At 52.9% G+C, this 14,071-nt stretch overlaps 6 protein-coding genes across 6 annotated transcripts; 5 read left to right on the forward strand and 1 right to left on the reverse strand.

The window, feature by feature from the left end:
• Positions 1-116: 116 nt before the first annotated feature.
• M409DRAFT_70563 (uncharacterized protein) lies at positions 117-3,391 on the forward strand (the record flags this gene model as incomplete). Its single annotated transcript, XM_033818795.1, has 6 exons — positions 117-448; positions 501-935; positions 999-1,225; positions 1,285-1,471; positions 1,518-1,912; positions 3,321-3,391. 6 exons carry the CDS (start codon positions 117-119, stop codon positions 3,389-3,391), a joined length of 1,647 nt encoding a protein of 548 aa, XP_033661087.1.
• Positions 3,392-4,473: 1,082 nt separating this feature from the next.
• Positions 4,474-5,115, forward strand: M409DRAFT_29283 (uncharacterized protein; the record flags this gene model as incomplete). Its single annotated transcript, XM_033809393.1, has 1 exon — positions 4,474-5,115. One exon carries the CDS (start codon positions 4,474-4,476, stop codon positions 5,113-5,115), a length of 642 nt encoding a protein of 213 aa, XP_033661088.1.
• A 4,293-nt stretch (positions 5,116-9,408) lies between these two features.
• Positions 9,409-11,451, forward strand: M409DRAFT_70565 (uncharacterized protein; the record flags this gene model as incomplete). Its single annotated transcript, XM_033818796.1, has 3 exons — positions 9,409-10,517; positions 10,575-11,170; positions 11,240-11,451. The coding sequence occupies 3 exons, from the start codon at positions 9,409-9,411 to the stop codon at positions 11,449-11,451; spliced, it is 1,917 nt and encodes a 638-aa protein (XP_033661089.1).
• A 279-nt stretch (positions 11,452-11,730) lies between these two features.
• On the forward strand, positions 11,731-12,156 carry M409DRAFT_29286 (uncharacterized protein; the record flags this gene model as incomplete). The annotated part of the gene is made up of 1 exon (XM_033809394.1): positions 11,731-12,156. The coding sequence occupies one exon, from the start codon at positions 11,731-11,733 to the stop codon at positions 12,154-12,156; it is 426 nt and encodes a 141-aa protein (XP_033661090.1).
• Positions 12,157-12,564: 408 nt separating this feature from the next.
• On the forward strand, positions 12,565-13,134 carry M409DRAFT_29287 (uncharacterized protein; the record flags this gene model as incomplete). The annotated part of the gene is made up of 1 exon (XM_033809395.1): positions 12,565-13,134. The coding sequence occupies one exon, from the start codon at positions 12,565-12,567 to the stop codon at positions 13,132-13,134; it is 570 nt and encodes a 189-aa protein (XP_033661091.1).
• Positions 13,135-13,197: 63 nt separating this feature from the next.
• M409DRAFT_60124 (uncharacterized protein) lies at positions 13,198-13,871 on the reverse strand (the record flags this gene model as incomplete). The annotated part of the gene is made up of 3 exons (XM_033814370.1): positions 13,198-13,440; positions 13,500-13,592; positions 13,653-13,871. The coding sequence occupies 3 exons, from the start codon at positions 13,869-13,871 to the stop codon at positions 13,198-13,200; spliced, it is 555 nt and encodes a 184-aa protein (XP_033661092.1).
• Positions 13,872-14,071: the final 200 nt, after the last annotated feature.

Here is a 14,071-nt window from a genome sequence, read left to right on the forward strand (position 1 = left end):
TGCACTACTGTTGGCCAGCACATGTTTCGCTCATGGATGCTGTGATAAGTCGTCCAGGTGGCCCGCTACTTTGGCCACATGAGTTCGCACCCTCGTGTTGAGAAACAAGATTGACAATGAACCCCGTGGCACTCCGCGAGCGTTTAAACGGTGCAGCAGTCAAGATTAAAACCAGACTCACCTCCTTCTCCAGCTGGAAACTCCCAAAGCAAGAATCGTCAGTCGCCCCGTCGTACGTCTGGACGAACGCAGATCAAGATCCAGTCCCACCCGAGAAACAGACTTGGACAGGCTGGTCATTCACTTGGTATTGGTTTTCAGACCTAGTGACTGCGGCAGGATGGTCTGCAGCGGCAAGCGTAGTGGCAACAGGCCTCTCAGCAACAGATGCAGTTCTTGTGACTTTCGTGGCTGCTTTGTGTAATGCGATCCCGACAGTGTTGAATGGGTGAGTTGAGCAGAATTCAATGTGATGGAGGCCAGTCTGACATTGTGAATAGTGCCATTGGCGTTGATCTTCACATCCCCTTCCCAATAGCCATCCGCGCATCTTACGGCTACTGGCTTTCGTACTTCACAGTCGTGACAAGAGGGATTCTTGCACTGTTCTGGTTCGGCGTGCAGAGTGTATACGGAGGCCAATGTATCACGGGAATGGTCACAGCCACCTGGCCCAGCTATGCGAACCTCCCCAACCGTTTGCCAGAATCTGCTGGGATCACGACACAAGGAATGGTGTCGTACTTCCTGTACTGGCTGTTGCAGTTGCCATTCATGCTCATACCGACGCACAAACTGCAATACATGTTCTGGGCCAAGACGGTGCTTGTTGCTCCGACTGCTCTCGCGATGGTGATTTGGATCTCTGTAAAGGCTGGAAATGGGAGTGACTTCTTCAATCAGCCTGCGAGAGTCAGCGGGTCAGAGAAAGCCTGGTAAGTGTTTCTGTCATTCCGTCTCAGGGCTGCTCGGATAGCTATTTTACTGACCTCTTCAAGGCTTTGGTTGAGCAGCATGACATCGATCACGGGAGGCTTCTCGACTCTGGCTGTCAACATCTCGGACTTTTCGCGATTCTCGAAAACACGCACAGCGCACTATTGGCAACTGCCAATGATTCCGTTTTTCAAGTGCATTGTTGGCGTCTTTGGAGTCGTTTCAGCCAGTGCCGCTGTCCAGTTGTATGGTGAAGCGTTGTGGTCGCCGCTGGACATCATTGAAAAGTGTATGTAGGCTGTTCCATCTCAATTGGAGTTTGATCCATGGCTTACTGACGTTCGCCAGGGCAAGGAAGTCCAGGAGGCCGAGCAGCAGCATTCTTCGCCTCTGCTGTCTGGTGTCTGGCACAAATCTGTGTGAACGTCAGCGCGAACTCCGTCTCATTCGGCAACGACATCACAACGATCGCACCAAAGTGGTTCAACGTCAAGCGAGGTGTCATTTTTGCCGCTGTCATTGGAGGATGGGCACTGTGAGTAGAGGAATCATCGTCAAAGAGCCCAGCTGATGAGCCATAGGTGTCCCTGGATCATTGTCGAGAGCGCCGATGCCTTGCTTTCTTTTATGTCTGCGTATGCGTGCTTTCTCGCACCTATCGCAGGAATCCTCTTTTCAGACTACTGGATCGTTAAGAGGAGAAGATATGACGTGCCAGCTTTGTACGACCCTAAAGGAATATATTCGTATTGGCACGGCATTAACTGGAGAGCACTTGTGACGACGATGGTGGTCGTTGGGCCATTGATTCCTGGGATGGCGAACAAAATTTCGTCCAGTGTGAAAATCGGAACTGGGCTGGAGCGCCTTTTTTCTTTTAATTGGCTCTACGGGTTCGTTCTCTCGATCATAATGTATGTCAGTCTGCACTGGATGTTTCCGGACAAAGCCACCAGTATTCCAGCTGTCGTGCACGGTGTTCGGCTGGATACAGATAGTGAGAGGCAAAGCTTTCAAGGAGATGGAAAGATGGCGGCGGAGACCAGCAAAGTGCGAGAGGTCGATGCCAGCGGCTGAAATGTACTGTAGGCTGCTACTGCTGTCGGACAATGTGTGTTGTCACTGTTATGGCACAGGCCAATGTTAGGCTCTTTGAAACTCAAATCCCCATGCGGTAGCACTATCGGCGCTCGTCTGGTAGACCGGAAACGTAACGCTGTTGCCAGAGTAAGTGTGAGCATATGTGCCTGCGCCATTTGTCAGTCTGGGTCTCTAAAGTCACGTCACTTCTTCACTCACCGCGATTCGAAGGAGCATCCACTCTGCCGAAGTGTCCCTTATCGTCGAAGCCCCAAGTCTGTATCGTCAATGATCCAGAGGTAGGGAGGCCAACCGAGCTCAAGTTGTTGATGGTAATGTACCACGTGCCAGTGCTTGTGAGCACACCCGTCAACGTTCGAACAGTACTCGAGCCGATCGTGGTGTAGACGTCCAGTTTCCCATCGCCACTGCCAGTAGTGCCTGCCCGTGTGCCCGTCATATTCTTGTTGTAGTATTTGTAGACCTGATACTCCCCGTTGCCGTAGTATCCAGTTCCAGTGCAAGAATTCGTATCACTCTTGCCGAGCAAGCTGGCCAGAAAGTCGTGCAGCTGACATCCGCTGAGCCAATTTCCTCTTAGACCGATGGCGTTGTATCTCTCCAGGCGCGAGATCCACCAAGCAGCGCCAGCTGAGTTTTGTTGATCGAAAGTGGCATACTCGTTGATGTTAATCGTTCTTGCAGGGGCGTTGTACTGCTTCAACAAAGCATTAAAGGCCGGGATATCGTTCTTGAGATCCCCAGGTTCATCATGCCAAGCATACTGGTCGGGAATTGTGTTGTTTTGAACAACCGTAGATAGCCAGTTCTTGAACCATGTATTGCTGGATGAGGGTTGACTCGCTGACGCAGGTCCACTGATCAAGACCTGATTGAGGGTGGAGTCCTGCCTCAAACGTCGATGAGTTCGAACATAGAGCTGAAGATACTGCTGTTGTGATCGAGCCCAGAATCCCGAACCATCAGGCTCGTTCCAGATGTCCCAGACCAAGCCGCTCAGCATGTTATTCGCCTTCAAGTCCGAAATCAGCTGGTTGAGAAACTTGTCATAGTCGGCCCAGTTGCCATTGTCTCCTGGCCAGACTGTCGATGAGTTGGCGTGGTCAGTGCCCCAGATGTCGTGCGGTAGGATGATGACTGGTGCACCATACTTCCTAGCCGTGAAGTAATTGTTCTTTGTCGAGTTGAATCTGGCGTAGTAGGCATTCAATCCGTAAATCCATCCGCCAGCGTCAAGTTGAGCACCTCCAACACGAGCATAGTTGAATCCCATGTCCGTATAGAGCGAGTCCGGGATCTGATTTGGTGTATCCGGGATGCCGTAGAGAACTCCACTGGCAAGGTGTTTGGGTGAACCATTGTTTACCGAGAGATCGACAACGGCGGTATTGCTGGAGCTTTGACGAGGGACTACCGTAGAGCCCAATGCCCATGAAGAGCAAAGCGCGAATGTGGCGAGCAGAGACGCCATGTTGGGACGTCTGGTTTTGGAGATGAAGGAGTAGAGATGAAGATACTGTCTCTTCTTACGACTCAAGATCTGAAGCTTTATATTCCCCCGGATCAGTCAATGTCCAGGGTTTCTAGTCACGGTGAAACTCGTGTGGGAACCCCTCATTGCCCCACGAACTAGCCCCAGATATTGGTCTTTTGCGGAGATGAATGACAGATGTGGTTCGCAGTCTTGTCGTTGCAGCGTGTGACATGTTCATAGCGTCGTTGGCGGGGCAAAAAGGTGACGTTCGCAGTAGTAACCCTCCGGAGGCGCCGGTGGGTGAGAGCGTTCTCACTCTGTTGGTCGACATTCAGCCCATGATTCGTGGAAACCGCCCAGGTGAACAGGCCTGATGCTAAGGTAGGCTACTGCTTCTCCTTGAAATATCCGATCGACCGCGTCGTCTTTGCGATGGCGATGGCAACGTCGTGGGCATCTCGACTCGCCTGCGCCGGCCTGCTTTTGAAGCCTCAGGAGGCATCAGAACAGCCGGGCTGGTAGGGAGTATGAAGAGGAGTTGCGTAGCTTCATCGTGGTCGGCAGGCGTTGGATGATAGAGAGAAGTTAGCTTTGATGGGAGAGATGCAAGGAAAGAAGCAAGAGTGTCGAAGGATTGAGATGGATACGTCTCGCTGACTCTTGGCCTGAGGCACCCACACAGCCTCACTCAGCAACGACTCCCGGAAAACTTATATTACATCGTTTTGAGTCACATCACTGATCATCTGAAAACAGTGTCAACTGGACCAGAAACATCGCATGGATGAACAAAATTCGTTCGAGCCACTTCGTATTGTACAGCAATTCTTTTTTCAACAACTGAACAAACTCGAAGACATCGAGTGAATGCCACAAAGTGCAGAGTCATCCTGATCTCAAGCTATTCTTCTCACCAGAATCCATAGGCTTAAGTCCAAGACTCATTCATCCCCACTCCCAACATGCCCCAAATCCGCGCCGCAGAAGTCTACCTCATCGAACAATGGTCGAAACACACAGAACCCCCTCTCGCCCGCCGCAACAAGATCTTCCGCGAGTTCATATCACTAGGCCTCCGCGGCCGATGGAAATATCACGCCCTCGCCGAAGACTACTCCGTAAACAACGAAGAAAGCAAGATCCTCTCCTATCGAGCATCGGAACAGTCCTCAATAGCCTTCTGGATCAGCGACGGTGTGGGAAGGGTGCTATTTACCAAGCGAAAACGAAATTTGACGGACGATGAGATTCAGTGGATGACGGAGTGGAGAGAAGGCGAGCTCGTACGGGATTTCGAGGAGTTGGATGCTTTGCCGGAGAGGGTGTATTCCTTGATTGCTTTTGATGATCCTGATGATGTTGAAGAGGCTCGAGGGGAGGAGCGGGATAAGGGTTCGTGGGTTAGCGGTGTGTATTGGGTTGTGGACGAGGATTTGAAGATCATGTGGGTTGATGAGTTTGGGGAGACGATTAGGGAGAAGGTCTGCCAGACTGATGAGTTGGAGGAGGGTGCGGTGGCTTTTAGTAAGTATAGGCCTTTTGAGAGTCGGTGGTGGACGGAGGCGACAAGGGTTGGCAAGTATGCCACAGAAAAGTGGTGGTGATAAAGGAGATGATTTCTAGGATGAACAATCAACTGTTTTCGTTTTCGCATGACAGGCATTGTGGAGCTGTAGACAGGCTATGTCTCTCAGCAATCGACATGTACACAAAACGCCTGACCCATGCCCATGTTTTTTTTCTAAACAAGCAATACCAGAGCAGCTAACAAGCTCAAGGATACGACGAGCCATCGTGGCCTCTGCTTCGACCCAACACCAGATGTCTGTGTCGCCGGACCACTAGACGTTGCAGACGTAGCGTTTGACAGGCTCTCGCTTCCCGGAGACGAGATCATGCTGTAGAAGACAGTCTCTGTAACAGTCGCTATACCATCTGGTCCAGTGGTGACTGACGTCGGTGTGGCGGTCGATGAGCCAATTGAAACTCCTTCAGATGCGGACGTGGAGCCTGCACTGGCAGGTGACGGCTCAGCTCCAGTCGGATTGATACCAGTCGTACTTTCGGTGTTTGGAGCTGCAGACAGAGAAGTGGCAGGTACAACAGGAGGCAATGTTGTGCTTTCTGGGGTATTGTTTGGAGGCGTCGATGTCGGACCTGAGGCTGGCGGCGGAGTAGATTCGGTATTGACAGGAGGAGGTTGTTCGGTTGATGAGGGAGACGTTTGTGCAGGAGACGACGGCTCGCCAGCGGACGTCTGCTCTGGCGGCGGTGATTGGATGACAGTGACACCAGGCGCCGTGACCGTCGGGGGAGAAGCAGAAGGAGGAGGCGAATTCTCTGCCGTGCTCGAAGGTCCTGGAGCAGGCTGTGTCGCACCCAGGGGCGATGTCGGCGCGGAAGGCGCATTCAAGGCCTGAGCAGTGTACGTAGTAGAGTCCGTGAGACCGTCCGTCGCGGGCCAAGTGAAGGAAGCGGCATCAGCAAACCTTTGCTGCTGACGCCGATGAAGATGCTCTCTCCGCAGTCTTGGCGCTGCTGTCGTCGCCACTGGATCGAAAACAGCAGTGGTACAATCTCCGAATGGGGAATCTGGTGGGAAGTACCCCGGCAGATCGGGCAGGAGAAATTGCGTGGGCGTGGCGTTGCTCATGTTTGCAGCTGTCTCTGGGATCACCCTGCCTGTGTAGAGAAGCGGCTCTGGACGCGTAGTTGGTACTGATGTGAGACATTGAGGCGAGCCAGAGGAACAGCTTGGGACATTGACAGCCGTAGCTGTTGGGCCTAAGTTGAGATACCAGCCCTCGGTCCCAGTTTGAGTGCTTCGAGATGGTCAGCTAAGAAGTCTGCAAGTTACGAGAATGACCTACACAGAAGTTGTTTGACCACCAGGAAGTACCAATGGCCCAACAACGATATTGCAATCGCAATCAAGGGAGTTGGATGGGCATGGTGGACGTGCGCCTAGTTCAAAGTGAGCCACTGAGCAAATCAATTAATGGCTAACGTCGTTCACTTACAGCTCGGAATGCTTGTTGCATAGTATTTCTCAAAAGCTGCGGTATTGCAGATGGTCGTGATACACGTAGCCTTCGCCGAAGGATTCTCGAATTGTGCAACCGTGAGCAGACGCGGGTAGTGGTCGACCGTATCCCAGTGGACAGCGGCTCCCAGATCAAGGTCAAGATAGCAAGATTCGCCACCGCACGCATTCCCATCAGGACCCGGGAAGAAACCGGAAGCATTGCAAGTACTTGCAGGTGGTGGTGGAGCTTCCGTGATCGTAACCGCTGGCTGCGTTATCGTAACGTAAGAGATGATCGCTGGAGCGGAGGCCGTGTAAATTACTGTTTCTCCAGGCAGCGACTGGATTATCGTTTCTCCGGGTAGCGTGGAGTACTCGACGTCAATGACAGTGCTTTGAGGTAGGGTGATCACCTGAGTAGTTCCATTCAAGCTAATTGTTGAGTACTCCAGCAGAGTCGTTGAGAGAGTAGGGCCAACGATCGTTTCTCCAGGCAAAGTTGAAATTAGGGTCTGCGTTGGGCCTTGAGCCGTCACAGTGTTCTCTACAACGAGAGTGGTGCCACTCAGGGACACTGTCGAATATTGGACCTGAGTTGTGCCTGGAGCCGTCACAGTGTTCTCTACAACGATAGTTGAGCCACTCAGGCTCACGGTCGAATATTGAACTTGAGTTGGACCTTGAGCAGTGATCGTGGTCGAGATCAACTGGGTGTTCTCTGAGATAATGGTCGTAGGCACAGTCTGAAGAATGGTCACCTCTGAGGTTTCGGTAAAAGCCAGAGTCTCTGTTGATCCCTGCTTGGTAACCTCGGAGTAATGGACATAGGTCGTTGGCAGAAGCTGGGTCTTCTCTATTGTGGTTGGGATATAGTCCGTCAATGAGATTAGTTGGGTCGTCGGGATTGTCGTTGGAACAGTCTGAGTGGTCGGAATCGTCGTGGCCAAGGTAATAGTATTATTCGATGTGATTATTAACGTCTCTGTAGTAGTGTAAGGCTTGTAGATTGTCGTTTCATGTGTTACGGTCGTGACTGTCGTATATGTGATAGATACGGTGATGTCCTTTCCAGGCAGGGTCGTTGGGCATGGGACGTACTTCGTGCGCTCTACCGTTTGTCCAGGCTCCTTCCAGACGGATTTGGTCGTAATCGTTGTGGTCACAGGTGGCGCTTTTGATACCGACCATGTCTCGCAGATCGAAGGCTTAACCTCATGCCACTGAGACACGACCGCGGACGTTACGACATGCGTCTGGTATTCAGTGTGATCTCCCCAGTCGCCACCCCCTTGGCCGCCCCATCCACCGCCTCCGCCGGGGTTGGCCTTGGCAGAGGCAGCAACAGCGACGAGCAGGGCAAGTGTGGCCTTCATTGCGACTCAAGCAAGCTGAAAATGGTCAACCAGGCAATGCTTCCTGGGACTGATTGTTAGCCAGAGTCCGGGTCAAGCAAGCTGCAGTCCCAAATTACCTCAATCAAGAACGACAGACGGCCCACACAGCTGATCTTTCTCGGTTCGAGCAGTACCAAGAGATGTTATCAGCGTGCAGTCATGCGAGCGAGGGTGGAGTGAGGTTGCTGGGGTCTGGAGCCGAGCATGGGTAGACGGGACCTATTCTACCCTCCATCGCTGTCACAGAGCCTCACCGTCTGCAGTCCATTGCGCCCACCCGAGGCCGAACCGGATAGACTGCTGTTGAGAGCTGCGGCCATGAAGACGACGCACGCGTGGAGGTGAGACATGTTGTCCCCAATCTTGGGTACTCGATCGTGCAGTCTGCGCCGTTCCGCGTCGCCAGCAGCCGTAGCTTCTTCACCGGTGGCGGGGAAAGCAAGTATAGTGCACGAGCAGAGGAACTAGAGTCGAGGAAGTAGCGGCACCTCCCAAATCCAGCCCCAATGTAGGCGGTGATGCCAGAGCAGTGAGCAATCACATGTGCGCATGGCTGCCAGACAGGTCTGTGAGTGGTGCATGGCATGCAAGAGGAGCGACCGAACTGGACTCTGGATGTGTTGTCCTGCAGGATGTTGCACAAATGAGGAGCATGGCACATGGGGCCAAAACCTTGTCGTGCCGTAGTTGCATTGTGGCTGCAGGAAGCTTTGGGGCTGGCCGACCAGACGGCAGGGCCGCCAAGTTTTGATTGATCCGCTTGTTGCGAACATGTGTGGATGCGGCGTGGGTGCAGAGTTTATTGATCCTCTAAGGCTGCCTTTCTAGAGCACCGGTGCGAGGTGTTTCGCTGGCTCCACGCTGCCCTGGGGCGGAAAGTAAGCATGGTGTCGTGGATGAGAACAGTATTTGAGCATGGTGTTCTGTTGTGAGATCGATCCACGCTCTGAATCGACGGACTTCATGATGTATGAGGCTGCCGTGAACTCGTGCTGCAGCCACACGCATAGCTCCCCAGTAGAGCGGCCCGACTGCATGCATCTCGCTTGTGCAGTGCGTCAGGACGGACGAGTCACTCTCAAGTGCAATGCACCCATCGCCACCTTCCTGGGCGGACAAGTTGCCTAACGCGTCTCTCAACCCAACACCTCTCTACTTGCAGAGCCTCTTGTCCCGCACTGTGAGACGCCCAGGTCCCGAGCCCTAGGCAGAGAGGTCGGTCCAGAATAGAAGAAAAGCAACGTCGCATGCAGGCCAGGTAGTAGAGCCGTAGAGTTCCTTGCCGTCCAGCCTCCACTAGTTTGTAGCTGCTGCGCCGCCGAATCCTTGATCGCTGGATGGAATAGCTGGACATCCGGAGCTTCCATGCCATCGGCGTACGCACCCAGGTCCTTGTGCGATCTTCTAGAATACGAAGAGTTTCACATGCCCCTGAAACGTCGCTGCTTTTAGTCCACACCATTTGCGGCTGCTCCAATATGACCTCCCAGGCGAAGAGTATAAGTCCGAGTCAACGCTGGTTGGGGAACGATGGAAATTGGTCGACCTTTGCGATCAATGTAGGCACGCCGCCGAAGACGCTTTTCGTTCTCCCTTCGACATCCGGACGCTCGACCTGGGTCGTATTGCCTCAAGGATGCGGCGCAGAAGCAGATCCAAGTACCTGCAATACAACCCGAGGAGAAGTCTTTGATCCAAGCCTCTCGTCGACTTTCAAACGGGTTGGCGACCCTAATAAGTTTTATCAGCTCAATTTTGGACCCGAGGAAGACCTTAGTCCGTTACTACCTCCAGCATTGAATTACACTGGAGCTTCCTTGCCAGGGACCGACGTTCTAGGCTTTGGCACCGACTCGAACGACGCCCCAACACTGGATAATCAACTCATTGTCGGATATGCGACGAAGGTGCCCTACGTTGGCCAGCTGGGCCTAGCATCGGCCAATGAGACCGTCGTGAGTCTACAAGAACCAGAGCGCAGCGTGCTAGAAGCGCTGCAAAGCATCGATGCCATATCAAGCCAATATTGGGGCTACACAGCGGGCGCCATATATCGCGACTCGTTTGGTAGCTTAACGCTCGGCGGCTACGATGCCAACGCAGGGAATGTCGACAATGTCTTGACGGTACCGATGGATCAAGATACTAACCGTAGTCTGACCCTCGAGATCGTGTCGACCAGTCTGAGCGATGTCCTGCAACCTCTCAGCACGGCAGCAATTCCCGCGCTAATCGACAGTGTTGTGCCAGAGATATGGCTACCGGAAGCCTTATGCAGGGAGTTTGAAAATGAGCTGGGCCTCGTCTGGAATGATACCGTGGGGATGTACCTGGTGGATGATGATTTGCATAATCGACTGACCACGCGCAATGCATCTGTGATTTTCTCGTTAGCCGCCAGCGCTGGCGATACCCGGACTACAGTCAATATAACTCTACCTTACGCAGCATGGGATCTGAGCGTGGGCTATCCACTTTTGGGGGCGCTATATGGAAATGATTCGACAAGATCAATGAGATACTTTCCACTGAAGAGAGGCAACTCCAATGATCAGTACTACCTTGGGCGGACCTTTCTACAAGAAGCGTGAGTTGAAGCAAGCAAGCAAGAAACTGATCACGCATGTACTGACTGGTTCCCTAGGTACGTCGCGGCCGATTATGACAACCAAGAGTTCCATGTCTCGCCGGCAACGTTCGGTTCTGGTGCTCAAGATATTCGAACAGTGACATTCCCGCGTAAAAGTGGTCTCTCGGGAGGTGCAATAGCAGGCATTGTGATAGGTGTCGTTGCAGCATTGGCGATCGCGGGCGGGTTGCTGTGGTGGTTCTGCTGGCGGAAGCGAAAGGGCAAGAAGAAGGAGCGCAGAAGCACACTCGCAACATCCAGCATTGGCGACAACACCACAATCGCGGAATGGCAAGACGGAGTGCAGATGCAGCAAGTCGAGCAATACAAACCAGCAGAGGTCTCCGGCGAGGAACTCGATCGCTTCAAGCCAGAATTGGATGCCACAGTCACTGCTCGCGGTGCGCCAACGGAGAGGCATGAGCTGTGGGGCGGTAGCGTCCGAAGAGCAAGTGACCAGTCGAGAGCGAGCATATCACCCCTGGAGGAAAGGCATAGGATGAGCCGGTACAGTCACAATCGCACGGTGTCTTCAAACTCGTTTGGCCAGCCGAGCCCGCCGATGTCAGACCAGCCGAGCCCGCCAATAGGCCATCCGAGTCCACCGCTGGGTACTTCTGGAAGGAACTCGCCGTTCGGACAGCCGTCTCCTCAAGCTGGAGTAAGGACTCCTGCAGCAGTCGATCAGGATAGTAGCTGGTTTGGAGCGCCATTATATGAGCTACACGGACGGTCGAGAGACAGCCCTCGTTCACCAACCAGTCCTATGCAGGCGCCGGAAGAAGTACCGCTTTCGAGTGAACACATGCTGGGTCCGAGCGAACGTGAAACCAGGAGATCTGGATTTGTTGAGGAGTTTGATAGACCTGCACAGTCGGATGATAGGCAATGATTCCAATTGCAGCTTGATTCGTAAGACAGACGATAATTTTGTTTGAAACTGACAAGCGTATGCCTAATCTCGCTGACGCCCGCTTTGCTCGCTTTGTACCTGCATCAATGAGTCAGCCTTTTTCTCCTACGCCTTACGGGCTACAAGTGGTTTCAATCAGCAACCTTCGAATACTTGTAGTCGTTTTGACGCCCTCTAGCCTTTTGAGAAGCCACAATCGCCACATTAACGTTTCCCGCAAAAGCACGTGAACATCAGCTGCGAGTCAGGCCCACCAGAATGGCAGAATCTATCCATCTCCGCTCGCGCGTCGAAGACATTACTGCACACTGGAGTCCCCAACACCTCCTTACCATTGATGACTCTCACTCGTTCAAAATCGCCAAAATCAAAGGCTCCTTCATCTGGCACTCGCACCCCCACGCTGACGAAGTTTTCTACTGCGTCAGTGGTGGTCCGATGAAGATTGAGCTGTCTACAGAAGCCAAAAGCCCAGAAGAAGCAGACAAACTTGGTGTTAACGATGTCGTGGAACTGCAGGTTGGAGATCTCTTTCGCGTGCCCAAGGGAGTGCAGCACAGACCGGTGGCAGATTCTGAGACGGGTATTCTGGTGGTCGAGAAGATTGGAACGGTGAATACAGGTGACAGAGAGGGCGACAAGAGGACTGTCTATGTGGATGAAGGAGAGAAGAAGAAGAGGTGAAGTTGGGTTGGCGTGGTGGTCGTTGTCGCTGTAATTTCGGTTAAACGTTTGGTCACGAAGTTCCACGGCTTTGTTGATCAGGTTGTCACTCACTCAGTCCTGGACCCGGCACAACGTTTTTCCTTGTTTCCTCTTGGACATATCTTTCATCAGAGTCGCCACTGGCCCCAGCAGCGCTGTCATCTCAAAACCAAGAGAATATGATGCTCGGCGTCGCCTTGTTGGCGAGAGCATATCTCGCGCGGCATCCCAAGACATGACCTCCTCGGGCGGAGGCTAAAGCTAAATCCTATTTTCATCTAACTTCATGCCACTTCTGCCCCATGTCATCAACTTTCAAAGATGCTCCCAAACTCTTCATGGCTTTCTTCACTTTAACGACTCGGTATTGATACCAATCCAAGTGCGATGGAGGACTCTTCCAAACTTTTGCTTGGGCAGGCCACATCCAGTTCACCCGCAAGTCCCATCCGGTTCGAAGACTTGGAGGACGTCCCAGAGGAACGCCACAAGTCGAGTCCTCACAAAGACCCGTCAGTAGAGCAAGCGAAAGATGAGGCCCTGTCCAAAGAACTGCAATACCTTTCCAAGATCATGATGGAGCTCCTCAACGAAGAAGACCCGCTGTCCCAACCTCACGCCCGGAAATATCTCGCCGACACGTACAAGTCCGAGTCCAGCATCGCGGAAACGCCCAACTTGAAAGCTGAATCGAGCAGCAGTCACTTTGCCAATGTTGCGGCATACCGGAAGCAGAATCCTAAGTATCGCATTGAGGTGTACAATACGACTGCGCACGTCAACAGATATACCGGCAGAGCAATGGTCTGGATGACTCTGCGAGCTTGGGGACTTCCTGGACTGCCGGATGATGCTTCGAGGGAGAGCGTCTGTGCGATCCACTGGAAGAAACAAGCTGGTGGGCTATGGGTGCTGTTCCGAACTACTGGACTCAGGGGAGGTGGATTTTACTGTTGAGACGGCATGGGAAGCGCCCGAAACTTTCCAGGTGTGGTAAAGCTATCATCTGGTTATCACTCATCAAGCGATTGGACCGTGCAAAACTACAAAATCCCCAAAGGCCATTGAAACGACAGACGTCGATGAAGTACGGTCTCGAAGATGTGACAGCGCCACCACAACATCCCGACCGATACCTTCACGCTTTCCACACCCAGGCACCTTGGTTACATGGACAACCTGCGTACTCTCCGCCTTGACATATGCCATTCTGGCCAAAACAACCATCGGACGCCGAGCAACTTCCCACATGGCCACCATTAGCTATGATCGAAGTCAGCATCGCTCTCATCGCCAGTGATGTAGGGAGCTTCTTCACTTACAGCCACCGCATTTATCACATTGGCAACCGGCATAGGCACCGGACGTACAAGTGCCGTACCTGTCCATGAAATTCGAGTAGACCGGATTGCAATCTGGTTGAGCGATGTCAGCCGGATGTCGTGATTTGGTCAATGGCACTTTTGATGGCTCACAGTTGTCAACACATTGAGATATCCCACCCCATTGACATCCATTGTTGGGACGAGGGCCTGGCTGACGACACCACCAAGCCCCTGGCGGACACCAATTGTTTGGCCGAGGGCGAGGACGAGGACGAGGACGAGGGTACGGCCACCACTGGCCACCTTGCTTGTCTGCGTGGTCTTGATCGGCTTGACCATGCTGAGCAGCATTCTGGACGCTCTGGGCATGGTCGACTTGGGTCATTTGCTCGTTTTGCTCAGCTCGGACTTCAAGTCTAGCATCCGGTACCGTGTCAGTCACAGATGCATTGCGGTGTGGAGGTCGTATACACTGGGGGTTGGATTGGCCATCACTCCGGTAATGGCCATGCCAAACACGAGGACGGCCATTTGCTTCAGCTGCATGTTGATGTGACTTCGGAATATGG

The sequence above is a fragment of the Zasmidium cellare genome (genome assembly GCF_010093935.1).
Source record: "Zasmidium cellare ATCC 36951 unplaced genomic scaffold M409scaffold_50, whole genome shotgun sequence".
Lineage (NCBI taxonomy): Eukaryota > Fungi > Ascomycota > Dothideomycetes > Mycosphaerellales > Mycosphaerellaceae > Zasmidium > Zasmidium cellare.